The sequence below is a fragment of the Macrosteles quadrilineatus genome, unplaced genomic scaffold, assembly GCF_028750875.1.
Source record: "Macrosteles quadrilineatus isolate MER2022 unplaced genomic scaffold, UCM_ALF_1.0 Scaffold_5__1_contigs__length_97177068, whole genome shotgun sequence".
Lineage (NCBI taxonomy): Eukaryota > Metazoa > Arthropoda > Insecta > Hemiptera > Cicadellidae > Macrosteles > Macrosteles quadrilineatus.
The window spans coordinates 6,768,794-6,792,050 of NW_026542598.1; the positions used below are offsets into that span (position 1 = coordinate 6,768,794).

Genomic DNA, 23,257 nt, shown 5'->3' on the forward strand with positions numbered 1-23,257 from the left:
TACATTATTATACACTAGTGTACATGTTGCTCGAATTCGAGCAATTGCAAAGTATTACAGGAGTTATTTCAAAACGAATAACAGTCATATTTACAATGAGTTGAAAAGAGTCAACTCAAAGATTACCGGTGTGTAACTCAGACCATGTTTATCTTTGTAATTGATAAACCTAAAGCATTCCGGCCGGTTTTCTCCTTCTCAAAATGCCTCGCTGTACAGGCAACACAGGTCATTGATAGAGGGCCAATGGGGAACGAAAAGTCGTTTTGGGGTAGTGTTAGGGCGCATTTGTAACCTAATACTTGAGATTGTCCAGGGTCAGGTGCTGACTGTGATGAGTTAAGCCTCCTGTAGCTGCGGTCGTTATCACGACTACGCCTCCTGTCTATGTTTCGTTGTCGTCGCGTCAGAGGCATTTAAAAGAAAAAAAACAACAAATAAACAAATTATAGCTACACAAAACAACGATAAATGCACAAATGTAAGTTTCGATCATGCTAACGCGATCCGTCATAGTGACACAAAACAACGATAAATACACAAATTTAAGATACAACCATACTAACACGATCCGTCTTGGGGGTTATGTGTACACAAACTCAAATAGTAAATAAATGTAGTCAATGCGTTTTGTTGAATTGAAAAATAAATAACAACAGCTGATCAAAATTTAAACAATTATGTTCTCCATAAGGATAACATGGGAACTTTCAAAGCCACTGGGGCATAGCCCGAAGCGCTTTTTCAAAAATGTAAGGCCAGTTTGCAAATCTACGTGACACGCTCTTTCCAATGAGACGTCAATGGATAAAATCGGTTAAGAAATGGCGGAGGAGTTCAACCGACAAAGTTTCATGTAGCGTATTAATTATATAGAAGATGCATAAATGTAGCGGTACGTATATACTCAATGGTTGGAACTTTGACGACTTCGACTGCAGGAAACGAGTCAGCTGACAAGAAGAATCAGCTGGTGCCTTACTAACAGTAGTACTAACTAACTATTCTAGATATCTTCTGCTACTATACAACTGTTGTGTTGTGTTTGTGTAGCTTGCTGTGCAGTGTGCGTCTGTTTTTCATTTTCTTTCATCTTTGGCTTGGCGTCGATTAGTAATCAGTATTAATTAATTGTAAGCTAATAAGAGTTTATGTCAATTTTTTTCGTCCAACAAGACAACCTGGACAGACAGTATTGTGTTGTGATTGTGATTTATGATTTGATTTATGTTAGATCTTAGATCTAAGTATCCAAATGGGTCAATAAACTTTCAAACGAATGAAACGTCAAAGGGTTTTAGTCATAATTTTGCAAATCTAAAGTAACGGGAATATTATATCCATGCAAAACAAGACTTTTTAGGCCCACTATTAATTACATTTTGAAGTTTTGAACATTATGGAACCAAGTTCTTATGAAATTCAGGAGCTCAGGAGTAAATTTTTTGAGAAGCTAGAAAATGAGTACGGTAATACTAAAGGTTTGTACAATTACATTGGGCTGCACTTTACTTGACGTCCTACACTCATTCAATTGTTTTTTCGATTCGATATTTTCATTCGATTGTTTCATTCGATATATCGTTTGGTTAGTTTTGTTAGGTTAACCTTACCTAACTAACCAAACGATATATCGAATGAAGCAATCGATTAATCGATATATCGATCGATATTTTCATTCGAATGAGTGTAGGACGTCAAGTAAAGTGCAGCCTTAGGCCTACATTGATTTAATGTAGACCTAGGTTACTTTTTGTGATAGAAATCCTAGTAGGCTAAGTTAAGCACCAAGAGGACTAAGTTAATATTTAATCGCACGCTGATTAATATTTAAGACTTTGGCTAAACACTTGGCATAGGCTATGCCTATTGGTTTTTTAGCATTACCACACCTCATAATATAGCCTAATCATTTTACTATTTTAGGCCTAAACTTAAGCTTTCAAAGTTGTAAGTTAAGTTAGGCCTATAAGTTAGCTTTTTTGATTATTAGGCTGAGATCTTGAGATATTTCAATATTGGCTAAGTTAACTTAGGCAATATTTAGTTAACTTAGGCTAATTAAAACGGTACAAAAACAAGTGGTGTGAACCTGGCAATAATGTAACTCAGCAATAAGTTAACTTAAGTAGTATGCGCGCCTTCTAAAATCTAAGTTATTGCTGGCCGTTTTGCGGAAAAATACGACCAGCAATAGATTTTAGAAGGCGCGCACACTACTTATTGTAACATATTGATAATGTCACCAGATAGAGGACACTTAAACGGACACGACAGTATCAATATCATGTAACCTGGGGAGTAAGTTAGTGAAGAAAAGGGGGGACGTGAAAGTCAGCAATAAGTAGTGCGCTCACCTTATAAAAAGTATTGCTGGCCGTTTTACGGAAAAATAGCATATTACCGATAATGTCACCGTTAGCTGCCTGGTGGCAATAAATAGAACTTCTTAGTTATGTCCACAGAAGTGGTTGCTCACAATGGAGACAGAGTACCGGTATCATTTTATTATTTTGTAATATGATTTAATAAAAGAAGATAAAAGTTGTAGGGATTATAGTTCCTGACTACTATAGTTTATAATTACAGCTCTCAATATTTTAAATAAAATATTAGGCCTAGAGTAAATTTGAAATATAAACTAGCCAAAACTATAAATGGTCACTGTCCACAGAAGTGACTTGTCACATTCCGTGGACAGATATTTTTGGAAAATTATTTGAAATGTTAACATATATGGACTTGACAAATAGGTAAATATTGATGCTAGGTAAATAATAATTTTACACTTTAAATGATTAAAAAATCGTTATTATTTTTTATATGCAGGTGACAGTGTTTCTGTCCTTATCTGGAGAATGGCCCATTTAATCCGATAATATATGTTTCATATTCTTTTGGGAACTGTAGCCAAATAGGTATCTTTTTACAATTAGGATATATGGAACCATACAATACTTTTAACATTTATATTAACATATATAACAAGAGTTAGGGAGCTGCCTGTTAATTCAATCAGATTCTTACATTTAATGGTCTTAGGGTGCTAAAAAGAAAGATTTACAGGGGTTCTCCCTGAAAATTGTTGAAATTGAAGTGTTATTAAAATTTTAATTAGGGTATTTATATTTTTTAGATCCAAACAAATAATGATTCTTTATCAAATAACATACCTACCTATTGTTAGAGAAATGCAAAACCATAGTATTACGATGTCTATGTCTGTAAAACAACACCTTAAGTTGAAGATAATATGAATTTTTACCGTCTGCATTTTTTAGCATATTTCCATCCAGCTGACCTAGCACGAGTTAGCAACTCGGACCACTGGCTCAAGAGATTTCTCGTCCATCACGACATGGACATGAAAGATGCTCTTACTATGCTTTGGGAAACTTGTGATTGGAGGAGAGAGAACAAAGTGAATGGTAAGTTAAATAGATCCTTGTAGGCTATAAGCAAATTTGATTTAATTTAAATAAATATCCAAGATGTATAATGCAAATCTTGGTTTTTGAGTCCTCAGTCAAACATGAATCTATTTACAGTTTGTATTATGAGGTTTAAAATGATATTATGGTAGGTTAAATGATAGTTATTCAATTCAGTTCATATAACTTAAGAAGTATGTATGCTATGATTCTTTTTTACACCTACGTTTTTATCTCGTAACCATCATAGAAACTCATAAGGCTAATGTTGAAAATGGAAAAGTTTTGTTAGTTTTAGCGAATTTCCCATATAAGGAATAAGCTATTACCGTAGTACTCATGGTAAGACCTGGACCAGGGACCGATTTACTTGTTCGTTTTGAGGTCCCTAGAGGCCAAAAACACCATCCGTTCAAATTCATATATATATATATATATTGAGTGAGTCGGCTTAGTCGGTAGCGTCGTGGACTTCGGGCCCAAGGCAGTAGTGTCGTGGGTTCGGATCCTGGTCACTGCCGATAACATTTTATCAGTTTACAGTTCACCTTTGTACTGTACCGGCTCACTCCTTGCTTTGCTGTAAACGATCCACGCACGGGCGCTTAGTCTATGTGGACGGGCAAATGCAAGGTTAAAAGAGGCCGCCAACCTCTTTTTTTTAAAGAAAAAAAAGAAGAAAAAATATATTTATATATATATAATGTGTCCGTTAGCACGATAACTCGAGCAAAAATGATCCGATTTTGATGAAATTTGGTATAAACGTGTAAACCTACATTTATTCAAACGAGTTCGCGAACCAGCATGATCGGACTATGGGAACGGGGGTTTATGGGGTAAAAATAGGTTTTCCCATTTTTTACCCTAAAAACACAAAATTTCACAATTTCTTTCCAAACCATTTTGTAGAGCTTAAAAAAACAAATAATTTAGTATATTGAAGCGTTGTTGTGCGCCTAATGGTTACGGAGAAAATTCCTAAAAACTGTAAATTTAAAATTCCCCTGTTATTCTTATGGAGAATAAGTCAACTGTTGTAGTTTGCTTGCTTATGAACATATTTTGATAGAATTGAATATGTAAAATACATTCATTTCTTACCAAACTATTTACATTTTACAACAAAAAACACCTTTTTACCCTCCCTGTTGCAGCAAACCCAAGTACTCATTAAACTAATTCTATTTAAATAGGGAATAAATGTGATATTTTTCAGGAGGCATTTTAGTGTAAATCCAATCAGGCAAATGGAAATTTGCTTAGTCTGCAGGTTTGCTGCAGCGGGGGTATTAAATTGTACAGGCATTATAAAATTGAAATTTGTTTGTTAAATACAAGCTCACTGTTTGTCAAAATATCCCTGGTAAGTTTGGCTTCAATTTGTTCAGCCGTCATTATGATTTAATTACACAAATGGCATTTCAAATTCAATCAATTATCAATTATCAATTATTTAAGATGGGGACGCCACTATGTGCGTATTTTAACCCAAATATGAGTGAAGGATGAGTGTAGGATGAGTATTATACGATCTTGTAGTCTTGTTAGTGACTAAGGCTGACATGTTCCTTAAACACAGCTGTTAATTAATAGCCCATAGGTACAGCTAATGGCAACTAAGGGACCTACAGTTTATTGTGGAATCCGAACCACATTTTTTCCTCGTAATTAACGAATGGGTCTAATTATTAGAATAGTACTGCGGATAGTCGTAGTACTCACTGGTGCGGACGTTAATCCACACCAGGGAGCATCGCATCCACAGTGCATCCCTATAATTATCCACAATTCGTGACCTCCTAGTAGCTGGATTACAGGACGACGCCACCCGTCCCAGTCCAAAAACACCAATGGCGGATTTTATGAGAAAATTCCAAGAACACTTATTTTTTTGCATTTACAATTTCCAATAAAACAAAAAAAGTTTAAAGATAAAATACCCTAATAAACAGCGGAAAAATCACAATTTTGCATCAGGTATCAGGCTAGTCACAATGAGGACAGGCTGTGAAGATGCAATTTGATTTTTTGTATTTTTATTAGTATTGATCTTATTATAATTTTTTATTGTTCAGTAATTTACAAAATAAATGTGACAAATTTTGCCAAAGATATTAGAAAACTGCCATAAAAATAACATATAGAAGTTAACACAACCCTTAAAACCGTTCCCTATAGTTTTGTACACACTAAAACCGTGTGGCCGTGGGTGGTTTTGTCACCTGTATTTAAGATTAGTGTAATTATTATCAATTCTGTAACTTACTCTTTATTTTTCAGACATAAATGAAAACAATGTGAACAAGGAATATCTTGAAGAGGGAAGTTTATTTCTGAAGAATCGAGATAAAGATGGGAAAAGTTTGCTCATACTGAAGTGCAAAAAACATGTAAAAGGCACAAAAGACTTTGAGGAGCTAAAACGAATGGTCATTTACTGGTTTGAAAGAGCTGAAAGGTAAGTAGTATTAACACGTAAGTGTATTAATATAAGATCTAGTTTTTAACCTTATATTTTTGTGCTCTATCCTTTAGCTGTGGACCAGTTTTATAACTGAGTTGGCCCTTAGCTCAATAATTACTGTTTTGCAAAATAAAAGCTGTCATTGGGTCCCATGAAAAAGAAGGTAGACCTATTCTACAGGGTGTGTACGAAATTGTATCACTGTGTTGGATGGCTACTATATTGTTCCAACATTGTACATGTTGTATCCAATGTAAACATCTCTTGCACATTGGTTCTAATAGGCTCTCTCTCGAATGACACATTTTGAACATGGACACTCAGTGTACCTACCTATCTTCCTTAAAAGAATGCTAGCCCCTTCATGACTCCAGTTATCAACCTCATGAGAATAAAACCTGGAGCGGGCTGGAATGTAACGCCAACAACAAGCTATTTAACGCAAATGTTTTAAAATAATTTTACCAGCAAGACCAACCCACTTGATTCAAATAATGGCTGACGTGTTTTGCTATTGTTTTAGAAAAGACAGGGGTGAACAAATCACAGTGTTCTTCGACATGGCAGAGACTGGACTGAACAACATTGAGATGGAGTATATCAAATATCTAATAAGTTTATTCAAGCATTACTATCCAGACTTTTTGAACTACATCCTGATCTTTGAAATACCCTGGATACTAAACGGTAACTAGGCCTACTTAAGATTTAGATACTATATGTATTTAAGCGAATAAAGTGTGTGAATACAAAATAAAAGTTGAGTGTAACCCGAAACTCAATGTTAAAACTTGAATGTTTAAATATGATTTTCGGAGCTTGGTAGCCTATTGGTTTGTTTGTCATTGGTACAAAAGAGATAACTTAAATATATGATGTCACGTGAATTTAATATATGACAGGGTTTGTTGAACCTCCTATGTGTTTTCGTACGATCTATCTAAAAAAGTGGTACGGTATACAAAGGAGTCATTGTTGTGAATGATAATGAACAAGAACTCATTGCTTTGCGTTTTGTGGATACAGTAAAGTATAATAGTAAAGTAATTGTTGTTTATTGCGAAAATAACAAAACAAAATCTTCTCCATTGATTTCCAAACCACTATGTAGCTTTGGGAACACAAGTGGGAAAGTGGAACCAGTTTTGAACTTAACACAAAACATTCATATAAATGAAAAACGATTGAGCGTAACAATCTCCTGCCTGATTGTTGGATTAGCTTACAAAACATTTTTAACCATAGAGGGAAAGTAAGGGATCATGATAAGACCAAAACACTAAACAGACTGTAGTAGTAGTGTTTTAATTCATATGGAACCAACAGTGGAAATATATATTCATAAATCTCTTTGTATCCATATTATTTTATATTTTTATTGATTTCAGCCACTTTTAAAATCATAAAGGGTTGGTTACCGACAAAAGCTGTCCAGAAAATCAAATTTGTGTCTAAGAACACATTGAAAGATTATGTTGAAGCGGACCAGGCTCTTACATGTTGGGGTGGACTTGATGACTACACTTATAAATTCATACCTGAAGTTTTGGACACACCAACAGTACGACTGGATGAATACAAGAAAAAAGTAAGTTTTAAATGGTTATCGGCTTGTTTGATTTGATTCCTAAGTGTTAAGTTGTCTGAGGGTTATTCTTTTTTATTCCAGCCATTTTTGTACATACTGTAATACAAATTACATTACACAATCCAGGGCTGTCAAATTTTCCCATCCTAGTTGCCCCACTTTATAAAGAAAAAATAAAGAAATTTAATTAAATATTGTTTTTACTTTTAATGGATTTCAAGATTCTTTTAAGATTGTCTTATATCGTAAATCATAAGTATTGGAATTTTTAAGTGACAGCCTATAAACATTTTTACTTGTTAGAACTAGGAAGTAGGCTACTACGGTAAAGATAACCTGCAGAATCTTGGTATTTGGAAGATGATGGTGTTATTAAATTTTTGGAAATACTTGCTTTTTTTAATGAGCTTCAGCAAACCATCCTAAAGACACAGTTCAATTTTACTCTGTGTGGTTGCTGAAACAACTCTTTACTCAGATAATTATAGCTTGCCCTGAAGATAAATATGACTACAACATTATTTTGCTGATTCAACGAGGCTTTTCATCTTCCAAAGACCCAGATCTGATTTCTAATCATTTGATTTACTTTTTACTATAGCATGTTTATTGTCTTAAAACAGGTGTTTATTTGTTTACCTAACCCGCCATGTTAAACTTCCCTATCCCAAGCGTGATGTAGACAACTTCTTTACTTCAATAGTGAAGTAAAGTTTCATAAACTCACTCGGCGAGGTAATGAAACCCATTTAAATAACATTGAGTATTCAACTTAAAAAAATATACCTCCCTGGAGCCAACGACGTTCAATGCTAGAAATTAGCTGTGGACTTGAATTTTATTGTTATGCTTTAAAGTATTTTCCTAACCTAGCTTTTGTTTGTAAAAGAAACTGTTAGAAGATGAGTGAAATGGTTAATGAAAAATATTGTACGTAACTATTGTATGTAACGTAAATATATTGTCGGGTCAGGTAAAATCTTGTATGTTACACTTTACGCAAGAGCGTGTTTACATCACTTAGGTGAATTATGCAACTCGCTTCCGCTTGTTGCACAACCTGCGTGATGTAAAAACGCTCTTACTACACTTATAAGGTAAATAGCTATTCATTCTATTGGATTTTTATTTTTCCTAAAATAAATTTGATTTACTTAGTTTAAATGTTTTCTTAACTATAAGGAGGAGAATCAATGCTATTTGGTATAATTTTGATTTGAATAGACAACTTAACACTGCCAAAAACGATCAATTATCAACATATTATCCATGCTTTTGAATTGAGCACTTTTGAACGCTCAAGATAGCTAAGGCCCAGAGCAAGTATTAATGTAGGACATGTCATAACCTTTATCTATACAGTTTACCTAGAGTGTTTGTGTAAGATAATGATACAGAGTTCAGTTTTGTGCCGTTCCCTTGGGTAGAATCGTTGATTTACTCCTCATTTTTATTTACTCTTGTCAATTATGTTTGTTTTCAGGATAATGGTGTTGTTACTTAATAAACTCTGTGGCTTTTAAAAACAAAATGTTAAATGTCATGTAAACTGGAACTTAATGCTTATTGATGAATTTTGTTTTTAAAATGTGTGAAAGTAATAAAGTGCAGGTACAACCACTGAAATTATTTTTTGTTTGAGTAGATTTTTACTTCTAGATTTAATTAATTTTTTTTGATAAATATTTTATGGATGCATTTTATAAAAGTAGGATTGTTGTGTTTTTTTTACTTTTTATAGTGCCATTACTTTGATACAAATCCCTTTTCTCTGTTTATTTTATTTGACTTGACAGTCTTAATCAACGTATCGAAACAAAAAGTCTGTATTTTAATGTTATTTACTTATCATTTTCTTATTTTTTACTTAATTTTTAGAAAATTACCTCAGTTTAAATATTTGTGTTTAATATAAGTTTGTGAGCTTTACGTAGTACAATTTCCAGAAGAAAACCCTCAAATATAAGTTTTATTTTTAGGCCACTATGGGACATAAAACCATTTAAATCATATAAGAGTCAAGCAAAAAATTGAATCTAGAAATTGGAAAAAATTAATGGAAATAAAATTATTTTAGTTTTTGAATGTAGAAAAGGGATCAAAGACTTCAGATAATTCAAATTGTAATATCTCAAGTGCAATGAGTACGTATTCTACAACATAGTTAACTTATTGTTCCACTGCTTGTGATTAAATAACAAGTTATAATCCCTGTTTTGTAGAAACTCGGTTGTTGACCTTTTCCAAACTTGGCACTAGTCAGACTGTGACATTTTTCCGTTATAGAGGTCAAACCGTAGTGGCACATTTGCAATTAACAATTAAACTTGCAACTTTCTTGTAGACAATATTCTTCGTTTGCTGATTAAACTTTTGCTAAATTTACCTGAAAAATTTTAAAATATGATTTGGTTAATTTTTTATCCAAGTACACCAAACAAATCTCTAAACTGAGGTTTAACAAAAGTAAACAAAATTCATTTTAATAAACATTTTCTATTCATTTTAAGTTGGTACTTGCCAACTTGAAATCATTCTATTTAAATCGTTCATAAATGTAGACAAATATTTATAAATGTTAGCAAATCACTTGTTCTAACTCTCATTTGCAAGTAGATTTCAAAGATAGAAATAGTTTGAATTTGGACTGAACATTTGCTGAAGTAGTTAATGTAACGTATACTAGAAGTTGAAGATCGATAATTTGTTTAATTATTTTGTACCTAGTTTGAGTACTCTATGAAATATATTTTACTGCTTGTTCACTTTTCATTACACAGTAAATTAATAGTATAGGTAAGGTATTTCATACCTAGGGCCGAAAATGAGGTTTTGCCGGTTCGAGATAGTTTTTAAATCGATTCAGAGCTGCTAAACCATTTCGGTCTGTGGTACGAACGCTATTTTTCACCACACTATACCACTATTCACCACAATAATAATGCACACTAATAGTTAACACAACTACAACCTTAAGGTTATGTGAAGAAATAATTTGAGGAATCAGCAAAAATAATTAAAAATAGTTGCTAGGCAGTGGTGACAGTAAAACAATTCTTCCAATGCTATGGATACTGATTGTGTATTTAATATGCATTAATGTTTCAAGAAAGGGTGCGGGCAACTGATTTTTGGCCCTAGGGATGTAAAAACCTGCTTCGTCCGCAAATGACAATGACAGCTAGCATCTTAATAATAATATGTCAATAGAAGGCTAAGTTTAGTAAGGATGCAAGCAATAATAAAGTAAAAAAAATATATTAATCATTGTTAAACATAAATCAAACAGCCAAACAGCCAGTTGCGTCCTCATCTTAATTCTGATAAAAGTAATCCAGGGACTGCTTAAATTGTATCATTCGATAGGGTAGAACCCCGTTTCTCTGTAACGTTAAAAGAGGGTCTCCCCGTTACACTGTTAAAAGAGGTTGATCCTGTTTAAAATCCTCATCATGAAATCAAGGCAACACTAATTAAACAGGCCGTAATACTACTCAGGCATGAAATCATAGTAGGCGACGGTAATGATGTATTGTTTGCCGTTTGTGGTCAGCTGCTTGTTTTAATCTTTTCTTGGATAACAAAAACAAAACTAAAAATGCCTGAGGAGCATTACGGCCTGTTTAATTAGTGTTGCCTTGATGAAATATTTACAAGACTATCAACATGAATTGAACACAAAAGACATGGTCTAAATTAAGCCACAAAAAACTTTTCCTATTTATCTTAGTGTGTTCTGTGTTGACCCGTGAATCAAATTCATAAAATATTTTATGTTTTTCTCACATTTTATGTTTGAAAACATTCTTCCTGATGTTAATGAACCATTTATTTTTATCACGTGGTCAATTTGACGAAGACCTAGTATCCTCTTTCTACTTTGGACTATTTGAATGTTTTATGTTTAGGTTCATTTTGCAGATGGATCCCCCATGGTTGAAGTTGCTCCATTTTCAGACATTGATCCTGACAATCCACCAGCATCGAGTAAGTTTTATTTACTAAATTTATCTAGTACGTATGGAAATTAGTGAAACTTTGACTGATGGTCACTCTTTTTAACTGCCAATCTCTTTTGTCAAAAAAATTTCCATTTTGATATTGCAACCTACTCCTCTTTATTAATGGATTTCATAAATATAAATTTACTTAAAATAGATAATAAAATTCCAATAAAGTTATAATAAGATGTATTTAGGTTCTATAGCTTATATTACATCAATCTCATGGGGCTATGACAGTTAAATTATATTTTGGTCTCTAGGTTTTTATAGATGGGCTAAGTTTTAGATAGGCCTAACAATTTTGATAGCAATGATCTTAATCTACGGGTTGGTTCGTGCCGGGTATGAAATTCTGATAGACTAATTAACTTAATTTATACTAATGTAGGCTAAATAATATGAGATAATAATGAGAGTCAAAAATTTAGGCTATAAGTTCTTAGTTTGAAACAATCACTTGAATTTTGTCTATTCACAATGGTGTGTGTGATGGTGGTTGGAAATTAATGGTGATTTTTTAATGTCTATTGAATTTGATACTACCAGTTTTTGTTGAATACTTATCTTCTTTCTTGATTTCTCTTTATAGGCTAATCGATATTTCTATATGATCTGAATGTTAATTTTATAGACTTTTGAATGTTTAATCACTGGAGACTTGGCTCCCACATCCATTTCCAACTATTTCACCAAAAGCACATTTCTTCCTTTGTTTTAGCTTTTTTCCAAAAATGCTATTTCACACCTGGACACTGGACAGAACATAAGAAATATTTCCTACCTAGACACCATTTCATTTTAGGATATTATTTTTGAATATAGTTTTTCTTCTTCACTAATTTATATTTAATTAAATTTAAATATTTTTTTGAAAATACAGTAACTAAAGTCGAATTAAAAGTAAAAGAGTACTGGCAGCGGGCACTGCCGAATATAGCCGAAGTGGCTCGGGTGAACTCGCCGCTGTCCGTCCAATCAGGATCGAGCCCTTACGCGTGGGAGGGGTTAGACTGGCTACAGCATTGCCACGTTTCAGCAACACTTCCAACGTCATTTTCGTACCTTCAATACAAACAGACTCCGTAAAGTGTTATTGACCGAGGTGTTTTATTGTGAGTTTTTTTTAAATAAACAGTCATCCGGTATTTTTACTGTTGTTAGTTTATCAGTTGTCGTCTGTATAATGGCTGAAAACACTACCCCAGTTATAAAAAAACGAGGTAGACCACGTATTCGTGCGAAAAGTGTTCCATACACTAAAGTCGGGAAGCAAGGAGTTCCTCTTAGAAGTCAATCTCGGGAGATGGTGTGTAGAGTGAGAGATTATTTTCAACAAGAAAAAATTAACAAAGGACCAATACTACCAGTTGAACAAGTTATAAATAGAACTGCGGCAGCGTTACAGGTTTACAAGAACACGGTGGTAAAAGTGTGTAACGAGAAAAAACGAAATGAAGAGAATGGGACTAAGCTAAGAACTCCCAATAAAAAAGTAGCTAAAACAAAAAGAGTGACCGGGCTAGACGCATTCCAAAAAGATGCCATCCGCAGACATGTTTACGGCTATTTATCAAGGAAAGAGTATCCTACGGTGAAAAAACTTCACGTAACTCTTGCTGAGTCTGGTCTCTTTGCAGGAAGCAAGTCTTCTGTCGCCACTGTTTTAAAGAGGCTAGGGTTTAAATACAAAAAGTTTGGCAACCGTAAAGTTTTAATGGAGAGAAGTGACATAGTTGCCTGGAGATGCAAATTTCTTCGAGAAATAAAAAATGAAGATTTTGACAACATAATTTGGCTGGACGAAACTTGGGTGAACGCTGGCCACTGTCAAAAGAAAGGTTGGACTGACGACTCTGTTGAGGGAACTTTCCCTGCCCCTGTTGGAAAAGGAGGAAGAATTATACTTCTGCACGCAGGATGCTCTCATGGTTTCATTCCGAATTGTTTATTATTGTTCACTTCCAAGAAGACAAATGAATACCATGAAGAAATGAATCATGGTGTGTTTTTGCAGTGTTTTCAAGAACCATTAATACCAAACTTGAGTGGACCATCTATTATCGTCATGGACAATGCCAAGTACCACTCAAAAATAGTTGATAAACCTCCTAATTCTAACTCAAGAAAGGAGGAAATAATTGCGTGGCTAAGAAATCATGATATTTCTGTAACAAATGACATGTTGAAAGCAGAATTACTGGAGTTAGTGAAAATTAACAAACCTCCAACACGATATGAAGTTGATGAAATGGCAAAGGAGCATGGCCATCGAGTTCTTCGTTTGCCACCGTACCATTGTCATTTTAACCCAATCGAGTTGATTTGGGCTCAAATAAAAGGCTATGTTGCTACGAACAACAAAAAGTTCACAATTACAGAAGTAGACCACTTAACTAAAGAAGCCATAGAGAATGTTAAAGGGTCTGACTGGAAGAAAGTAGTAGATCATACGAAGAACGTAATATTAGAAGCTTGGACGAATGAGGGGTTGATGGAAAATGCTGTTGAGCAAATGATAATAAACATCAATGGAGAAGATGATAGCTCGAGTGAAGAAGAGATCTGGAACAGTGACAATGAAGTTGATGGAATTAGTGAAGAAGAGAATCGGAACAATGTAAATGAAGTAGATGGAATTAGTGAAGAAGACAATTGGAACAATTTAAATGAAGTAGATGGAACCGACAGTGACTTTAGTGATGTTCTCCCCTTATCACCGATTGAAGAAAGAGTAATAGGCTTTGAGGAATACTAAAGTATTTGTATTACTTATCAAGAATGTTTCCCATATAAACTTTGTTATATAATGTAAATAGATTTTGTTTCATCCATGTATTACTTTATAGGCTAACATTAAAATTATTGTTCCACCATTTAATGTATATATTAATTTATCTCCCTAGCTGTAGCTGCAATAATAATAATAATACAGATTTTAAATCATGGTTTTGATGATGAGGAATACATATGTAATTACATTGAGCTAATTAGACTTGATTTAAAGTAACCTCAATTATATTTGTTGTATTTAAAAATATATTTTTTTAAATATTATAATAGCTGATCTTAACCCTGCTACACAACAGGGAGAAGGAAAAAATAGTGCTTCACTATGGTTATAAACAGTATAAGTAGTAAAAATATTAATTGGTTAAGTTGATCTGAAATAAACCAAACAGAATACAGTAATACTGTACAAACAAATTATGAAACATAATTTTTATAAGGTAATAAGTTGAAGGAATAACATACAAATAAGTACAGCTGAGGTATTTTTAACTTAGGTATATGGAAATTTTCCTTTGGAAAGCAATTACGACCTTAAAGGGCAATTTATGAACTAATGGATAGTTTTGCGCAAGGTTTCTCGTCATGACGAACATATTAAGTATATGGTTTATGGGGGTGAGACTTGTAGTTTACTCAAAAGTTCATGGATACTTTGGGCTTTATATATGGATTTTACCTTATTGTCCCATATTAAATTGATAAATTAATAATGTAAAAAATTGTAATATCTGTCACATCTCGAAACTCTTTCACCTGAGTAGTATAGCTCTCCATGTTAAGAAAGAAGTAAATTAAGACATCATCATGTTACGATGAGCCGCACAGTGTAATGCGGTGCTAGAGAGGCGAGGCAGTCGCAGAGTACGCAGACTGAACAACTTGGCAACACTGTAACTCAGAGTAGCCGACTCGTCCCGAGCGAACCCGAACACAGCCGAAGCACTGCTGTCTCAAATACTCTTTTACTTTTAATTCTACTATAATAAATATTGAAAGTAATTTAGTTAAAATTCACATTTGAATACATTCATGTTATATCTCAATATTTTAACCGTAGGTTGGGCTGCGGTTTTTTTTACAATTTACAGTATATGTATATATATTATGAGGTAATGTTCACTTTTAGGTCTACTGTTTTAGTGTTCATAGAAATAATTAACCATAGTACCCTTATTTTAAATATTTAAAAAAATATTTTAATAGACATTGTAAATCAAATTAAACTAAGTACTGTAATGTGTTATTTACGTGCTCACTGTTTATTTATTTCCAAAATCATTGTAAATTTTCCAAACTGTAGCAACTAATATAGCGATTTCTGTTATTGCTCTAAACATTTAACTGGCATAGTGCTAATCCAAGAATATACAGGTTTTACTGTGAGATTGGTTTGTGCAGATCTAAATCAAGCTCATTCTTGCCAGAACATTACAGCTTTACCGAACATTACCTCGTTTTGAAACCTCTTTGTTGTTGGATTTAAACATTTCCGGTGTTTTTTGTTCTTTGCAAATATTTAGAGTACAAAATTGACTTTGCTTGCATATGAATGTTTGTTGGTGAAAGAACAAGTAATCATCCTACAAAACATTTAGTGTAGAAATAGAACAGTTTAGTTTGACAGAGGTTATTTGTTTATGTCATTGTTCTGCACATTTACAGTGAGTAAACTGCGAGTAAGTCCAGCAGACACTGTTGTCTTCAGCCAGGACGGGGCCGATCTGACAGGAACCGTCAACCTCATGAACATAAGTGACAAGACGTTAACATACAAGGTACAGTTCCAAAGCTAAAAGAATATTCATCTTTACCTAGAAAAGGGTCAATTAATTATTTTGTTGTGAAAAGTTTTAACACAAACATCTAACATCCACATGTTTTAAATATAACTACTGGTGGTTAGCCATCAATCTGCGGTTTGGTGAGGGATATATCCTACGTTACCTCAGCTTGGAGGTAAACCGTATAGTTTTAAAGACAATTATGAGTCAAATTTTAACAGATATGACTGAAGAAAGAGAAAAAACTAAATGAATATTTTGTAAAGAACATTTCTTAGACTTTCTAGTACGCATAACTAGAGTGTGAGGTAAATTTCAAACTTTCCCTCCAGATAAAGACTACCTCGCCAGACAAGTTCCGGGTGCGGCCGAGCGCTGGAGTGCTTCACCCTAGCAACTCCACCACGGTGTGTGTGGTGCTACAGCCCGGCCACGCGCCGTACTCTCTACTCAAGGACAAGTTCTTGGTCATGAGCTTCGTACTGGAGGAAGCGCTCACGTCTACAACGGAACTAGCGGAGCTCTGGAAGGTAGGATTGGTGAATTCAATTTAGACTGTTGAAATCAGTTTGGGAACACTGCAATTATCTGGACTTCGATTATCACCTCAAGGATAAAAATAAATAAATGAAGCCAGAAAAATATGTTTGCCAGTTTGCTCTTTTGAAGCTATTATATATTATATTTGACTGTGTGCCAATCGTGTCCATCATGCAGCAGGTATATTTTAGTGTCAGTGACGTCAAACAATGAGTCTTTTTCTTATATAATTTTTCATGAAAAATGTAACCATCCCAATTTATCTGAAGTTCTATTGTACTGAAGTTTTTGTTTCAAAAGCTAGTTTTAAAAGTTATGTCTATACAGGTTTGAAATTTTTTTGTGTTAAGATTATATAGACATTAATTCTGATAAAATAATACGTATAATTGTAGATTTATTTTTTACTCTTGTAGTATATAAATGTACATAGTAAAGCCTTTCCCATCTTATAAATTAATTTTATTGTTTTTTACTAATCCCATTCTTTTTAGTATTCCAACAACCATTCAGTCCTATCAGTGTTAGATTGTTGATCAACAACTGTATTAAGGAATATATTCTGCAATCAATGATTAACTTTATATTTCTGATAGGCTGCAGATACCAAGATTGTGGATCAGCACAGACTTCGCTGTGCTCTGAGTGGACAAACAACCTCTCCGGCGCAGAACGGAACCGTCTACTCGTCCTTGGCACACGGCCCGCCTGGCGATAACGAACAAAAAATAAACCAGCTCCTTATAGGGGTAGGTTTCGAGGTAACAATATTAGCTATGGGTGTGGTTACATGTTCTAAAGATTTAAAATTCTCCTACAGTGTTAGCTTTGTGGTCAGTAAACCACCTTTCTACAAGAGTTTCAAAGTAAATTTTACTTATCAGTTCTAGTGTTTAACTTTGAGAAAATTGGTAACTGTGTTGATGAAAGTTAATAGAGAGGACTTGGGTAATAGACAGCTTGGGTGGAAATTACAGAATTATATTGGATGATTTATCTTTGATCAAGTTTCCCATATAAGTTAAAGTTTTTACTGTAGGTCTCATGGTAAGACCTTGACCTGGGACTGATTTTTAGCGAATTTCCCTATAGGGAAGTAGCTATTACCGTAGGTGGCACGGTAAGACCTAGACTCGGGACCGATTTACTTTTTCATTTTGATGTCCCCAGAGGCCAAAAACACCATTCGTTCAAATTTTTATATATGTATATATATATATATATATATATAGACATATATATATATATACGTCCGTGAACGCGATAACTTGAGTAATTTTTGTCCGATTTTGATGAAATTTGGTTTAAAGGTGTAAAGCGGGATAAACTTGAATGAGTTCGCGAACCAGCACCATCGGACCATGGGAACGGGGCTTTACGGGGGGTTTTATGGGGTAAAAATTGGTTTTTCTCACTTTTGACCCTCAAAACACAAAATTTCCCGATTTCTCTTTAGACCTTATTAAAGAGCTTAAAAAAACAAATAATTTAGTATATAAAAGTATTTTTGTTCGATTATTAGTAACGGTGAAAATTAAAAAAATTGTAAATTTAAAATTCCCATGTTATTCTTATGGAAAATATTGTCAAATGTTGTAGTTTGCTTGTTTGTGGATATATTTTGATCAAACTTGGCAAATTTATTTATTTTGTACTAAGCTATCAATATTTTACTCAAAAACACACTTTATTAGTTTCCTTGTAGCAGCAAACCTAGGTACTCGTTAAACCTAATGTTATTAAAATATATTTAACTGAAAATCAATTCAGACAAATGGAAATTCGCTTAGTCGGCAGGTTTGCTGCGGCGGGGGTATTTTGTTTTTGTATCCCCAAAAGACAAAAACACCACCCATTCAAATTCATATACATAGCCTACAGGGTGTATACAAACTCCCTGGAAATATTATTTGTATTTATTTTATTCCCTTCCGTGTTTTGTTTCTGAAGAGGTTTCCCCAGCACAAATAGTGGGCATTGGAGTGAGGGCTCGTATATTGTTACTAAGCAGAGCCATAAAACTACCAGAATTTATCCGGGGGCCTAAAGACTGTGCCAAGTAAAGGGGGTTTGGGATGGAGGGGGGGCGAATGTAGGGAGAACTAATAGGTTTCTTAATGCCTAGGAACTTCAGAACTCTAGGGTTGATGAAACAGATCACAGGGCCCCTTTTCAAAGTTTTCAAAAGGTGATCAGGATAAAAGTGTAGCGTGAATATGCTCGGAAGTTATGTATATGCCCTAGTCAATTTTACGGACTAGTTTAGTTTGGGTGCAATAAGTTTCCTATTACTCAACCATGCTTCTCACCCTGAACGGCTTTGGTTTATTAAATTAGCCTTATGATATGACAAATTTGAAATCATCTGGGTAACCAAGTGGTTTTCAAATCTGAAGGTTGCTGGTTCCAATTCCATTAGTTCCAGATGCCATTTGTCATTGGGCTGTCAATCAATTAGGCCAACAAATGGTTGGCATTAGACAGTAACAAGACCAGAGTTTGGACCCCTTATAAAAACGTAAAAAATGCCAATGGTATAGAAACACAAATAAAAAATAAAAAGTAGATGTGGGCCCTCTCTCCTACACAAGGTGTTCAGTATTGGTTTTACGTATCACACAGATTTTTTGTCCAAAGTTCATTTTAAATTAGAGTAGAAGTGTGTTGATATACTGGATAGCTACATTTGTACTTTTTCACAAGTTATCTATCTAACATTTTGTTGACTGAGTGTAGCTGAATCACTTGACCCACTGCTACAACAAGCTAGAGGGAGATCTCCGAAGTCTGCACATGTTGACCATCCTATTGCTACTGGTTGTGGCGGGGGCACTCATGTACATCATATACAAGCTGCCGCAAGTCTCCGACACCCCGCCATCAACCTGCTACGCTCCCATACCTCCGCCTACGGACCAAGACGAACTGTGAAACATATACCAGCTGTAATTATATTTTTTATATTATTGTGATATCGTTAGAAATCGAAAAACTTTAATTCTCTAACTACGAGATGTTCAAAGAAGTATAGCAAAAAGAAAATTTTCTATTTTTAAAACACTCTTTAGTTTTATGTTTCTTGTGTCAGAGAGGACTCTTCCCATTAAAATAGATCTGTTTCCTCTCAAAAACTAACTTTAAATCAAACCTTGATATTTTAAGGTTAATCATTGCTAGTAAGTCTTCTTAAGAAGAACAGTGGTGAAATTTTATTATTAATTTATTGTTAATGTATACAAATTTGTTGATTATATAAATGACGTCTTTAAACTTTGTTTAAGCATATTGGTTTAGACCGCTTTCCCAAAAATCATCTAAAAATGGCAAGTGTGTAGGCAAGAAAAAAAAAATACAACTCCACCAGACTCAAAGAGGCACTTTCAAAGGAGTAAAACAAGATATTTTTTACTTTTCTGCCACCTCTTCATAATTAATTCATTGTCATTGGCCAACAGAGCCTTTTTATCTAATATAGGCCTACATACCAGAATTTCCGTCACAGTTCTGACTCGTCCCTTACACTGGATGACCCGGGTTTCGCCTCTTGTTGAGCCATTATAAAGGACTAGTCAGAGCTGGGACGGAAATTCTGGTATGTATACTATAATATATTCCTCAAGTAAAAAGTTAATTTGAATTCCAAAGTCCCACAAACCACCTTTGATAATGATGATATTTTATTTACAAACTCAAAAATTCTAAGAGTCTTGGTGGTATGGGAATCTCCAAAAGCCCTAGTTCGTGTTTGCTTTCAACCTGAATTTACTGTTTGAACACTTCTTTGTTAAAGAAATGAGGTCTTACATCCATCAGGAAGTCTGCAACCTTCACATTTTTATACTATTCATTTTTTACTTGAGATCTTGTACTTTTCTACTTTCTACCGACAAATTCAGTATTCAGTATTACATTGCTGTAAGTATACACCAGTATTCAATGTAATATATGAATCTCTAAATAATGGTGGGTAAATTTAATTGCATCACAGTTTGTCTTGTAAGGATTATTCAATAAAGCCTATTGCAATATAATTATTAAAATTACTAATGATCGTTATAAAAGCTAGTGGTTTCTATGTCTTTGCCAAAAGCAATTTTGAAATATGGTAGTGGTGAAACTCCCAATGCTCGGCTATTATAAAATTTAAAAAAATTTATTATCAAATAAATATTGAGTAGCCTACCTAGTTAAATATTTTATGACTCTGTAGAGATATAGTACAAAGTTTATCTGTAAAAATAAAAATAATAACATATTTATTGACCGTTGCTTTGTGTGGCTTTCAAATTCATACACGATTATTTAGAGATTTTAACGTATGTAAATGACTGTTTGAAATTTTTTTTTTATAAAATACCTCTATGATACACCTACCTGAGCATCTTCATAAATAGAAAGCTAGAATTATTTTGGGAACAACAAGAAGAAGTATTTACATAGTTAGGTCATTATATCAATAGTAGTATTATTGACGTAGATACCAGAGATCTATCAAGATAGTAGTAGTTTTTGTGAAGGACGGAACCGTTAGGTTTTCAGTGTTCAGTTAATGGTTTCTTGTTTTTTTTTGTTTTTTTCTCCAACGGTCACAAAAGCTGATTTCCTTTTAAATCCATTATAAACTAATATATTGATTTAAGTAGGATCGAACTAAACAGTAATTGTTTAGAAAGAATTTATAAAACTGGAGAATGGTTTGTAAAAACTGTTGTTACCAGAAAGGAATATTTGAAAACAGAAACTAAAAACCAACATAGTACTGGGTTCTATGTTAATGAACACTTCTTAAAATTTGGAATATTGCAATATTCTAGCAATTTTGTTACAAACAAATCTGTATATTTATAATATAAATTCCTAGTATGATTTGTGTTGTAACACTAGGCCTACTTCTAAGGCCTAAGGCCTAATATTTAGTGAATAGTGATGGATATAAGCTTTGGCAATACAATGTTACCATTATGATTCCTTACTATTTGTTATAGTTTTTTTCTAAAGCTCTCTTTCTAGATAAAACTTGTTAAGTTTGAAATTTTTGTTGTTGAAAGCAAGAGTGTTAAAAATAATAAAAAATAAATCAACGTTATTGCATATAGGTGTTGTATGCAAGTTAAAAAAAAACATTTATGTATACAAGCACAGGCAAGGGAAATACAAGTTGATAAGTTAATCTTGGCCCTTATAAAAACTGAGCGAAACGCTGCAGTTTGGAATCAAGGTAGGCTAAATAATGGAGAAGCCTCAAAACAACAGTCAATAATATTCCGAATTCCTATGTTTTCAAATTGAATTGTTTGTTGCCTGTAGGAGTTAGACAAAATGTCGTTTAAATTGATATTAGTTTTGACTTTAAACAATTTTCTCCAAAGGGGTTAAAATTTATGCTAACCACTGTCAAGTAAATAATACAACTCCTTCAAATTTAGAATAGGATATTTTGAGACTGTTTTGTGGCGAGACTGTTGTTTTTCATTTTTGTATTTCAATTAGTTTTAGTCTGAACGCTTTCTATATATCAACTTATTTTTTGTATATTAGTTTAAATGGTAATGGTATTTTTAGCATTACAGATTATGGTAACAGCACTAACACAAGACTGTTATTCTAGTTAACTAATGCACCAGTGTCCCAATAACACAAACTAATTGGAACCGGAACCTGTTTCCTTTTTGAATTACTAATTTGATTGGATTAGACTGAAATGCAGTAAGAGCATAAAAAGAAACTATCTATCTTTGTGATTAAATTGCCGTAGAATGCTCTCACGATCACAACACGGTGATCATTCCCTATTCTTTTGCGATCATGGCAACCACGTGATAATTTCCTGTAGCACCATAATTGCATTCAGTGATTGTGGAAATCTCTGTAATTGGTTTTTACACAGAGCTTCGAGTTCTTACAGGAAGCAGATTTTTCAAATTAGAACGTTTGTGTTAACGAAAATCGGAACATCGGGACCCTGGTGTTCTGTCGTTATTTACTGTACATAGTTAAAATTATTATTCCCTTACAATGAGTATTATTTAACTAGGTGCACGCTCATTCTTCCCGTGTGTGGACAAAACGAAGGTAGCCTAGTTAATACCTTCAAAAGTAGGATAAGCTGAGTCTACAAATTGAACATAATGTGTGTGTATTGATATTGAAAAAATGTGTCAGGGATTTTGTAGATTGAAAATGAATAGAGTAGTAGTGCTTGTTTGTTATTTAATTTTGTGGGAGATAACTTGCCAATTAGTAATGTCTGATTTGAATTTAACTAAGAGCTAAACAGATAAAGGGATGTAGTTTTTAACTGTGATATGGGTCAAACAGCTTTTCCTGCAATGTGTCTAAAATACAATTTTTCAACGATCTTATATAAAACATAACATTTGTTTGATTTGCGTTCAATATGTATGTTTCTACTTCATATCTTTCATAGACCACTAATGTATTTCAAATGAAAGCCAATGTGCTAGTAAGGAATTTTTTGAAAAGGAGTAGAGTTCAGCTAGTCTTCCTAAGAAAGTTAGGGTTCAGGGACTAATAGATACACAATAAAAGAACACAAAACATTAATATGTTGTTTTTTTTTCAAATAATCTGACTATAAAACTGAATCAAATTTAATTCCCTCTTCTATTGATTGTTTATACCCGCATACAGTATAA

At 33.6% G+C, this 23,257-nt stretch overlaps 1 protein-coding gene across 1 annotated transcript; it reads left to right on the plus strand.

The window, feature by feature from the left end:
• Positions 1-1,049: 1,049 nt before the first annotated feature.
• LOC128993843 (motile sperm domain-containing protein 2-like) lies at positions 1,050-23,165 on the plus strand. Its single transcript, XM_054417897.1, has 10 exons — positions 1,050-1,481; positions 3,282-3,428; positions 5,715-5,892; positions 6,422-6,585; positions 7,287-7,486; positions 11,395-11,473; positions 15,943-16,055; positions 16,394-16,591; positions 17,198-17,350; positions 19,338-23,165. Exons 1-10 carry the CDS (start codon positions 1,400-1,402, stop codon positions 19,530-19,532), a joined length of 1,509 nt encoding a protein of 502 aa, XP_054273872.1. The 5' UTR covers positions 1,050-1,399; the 3' UTR covers positions 19,533-23,165.
• The last annotated feature ends 92 nt before the right edge of the window (positions 23,166-23,257 follow it).

Excerpts from the sequence above, each read along its gene's own strand:
- LOC128993843 (XM_054417897.1), top strand. The coding sequence starts at position 1,400 with ATGGAACCAAGTTCTTATGAAATTCAGGAGCTCAGGAGTAAATTTTTT. Across the intron at positions 1,482-3,281 it reads TGAGTACGGTAATACTAAAG|CATATTTCCATCCAGCTGAC; the intron begins GTTTGTACAATT and ends TGCATTTTTTAG. Across the intron at positions 11,474-15,942 it reads TGACAATCCACCAGCATCGA|TGAGTAAACTGCGAGTAAGT; the intron begins GTAAGTTTTATT and ends GCACATTTACAG.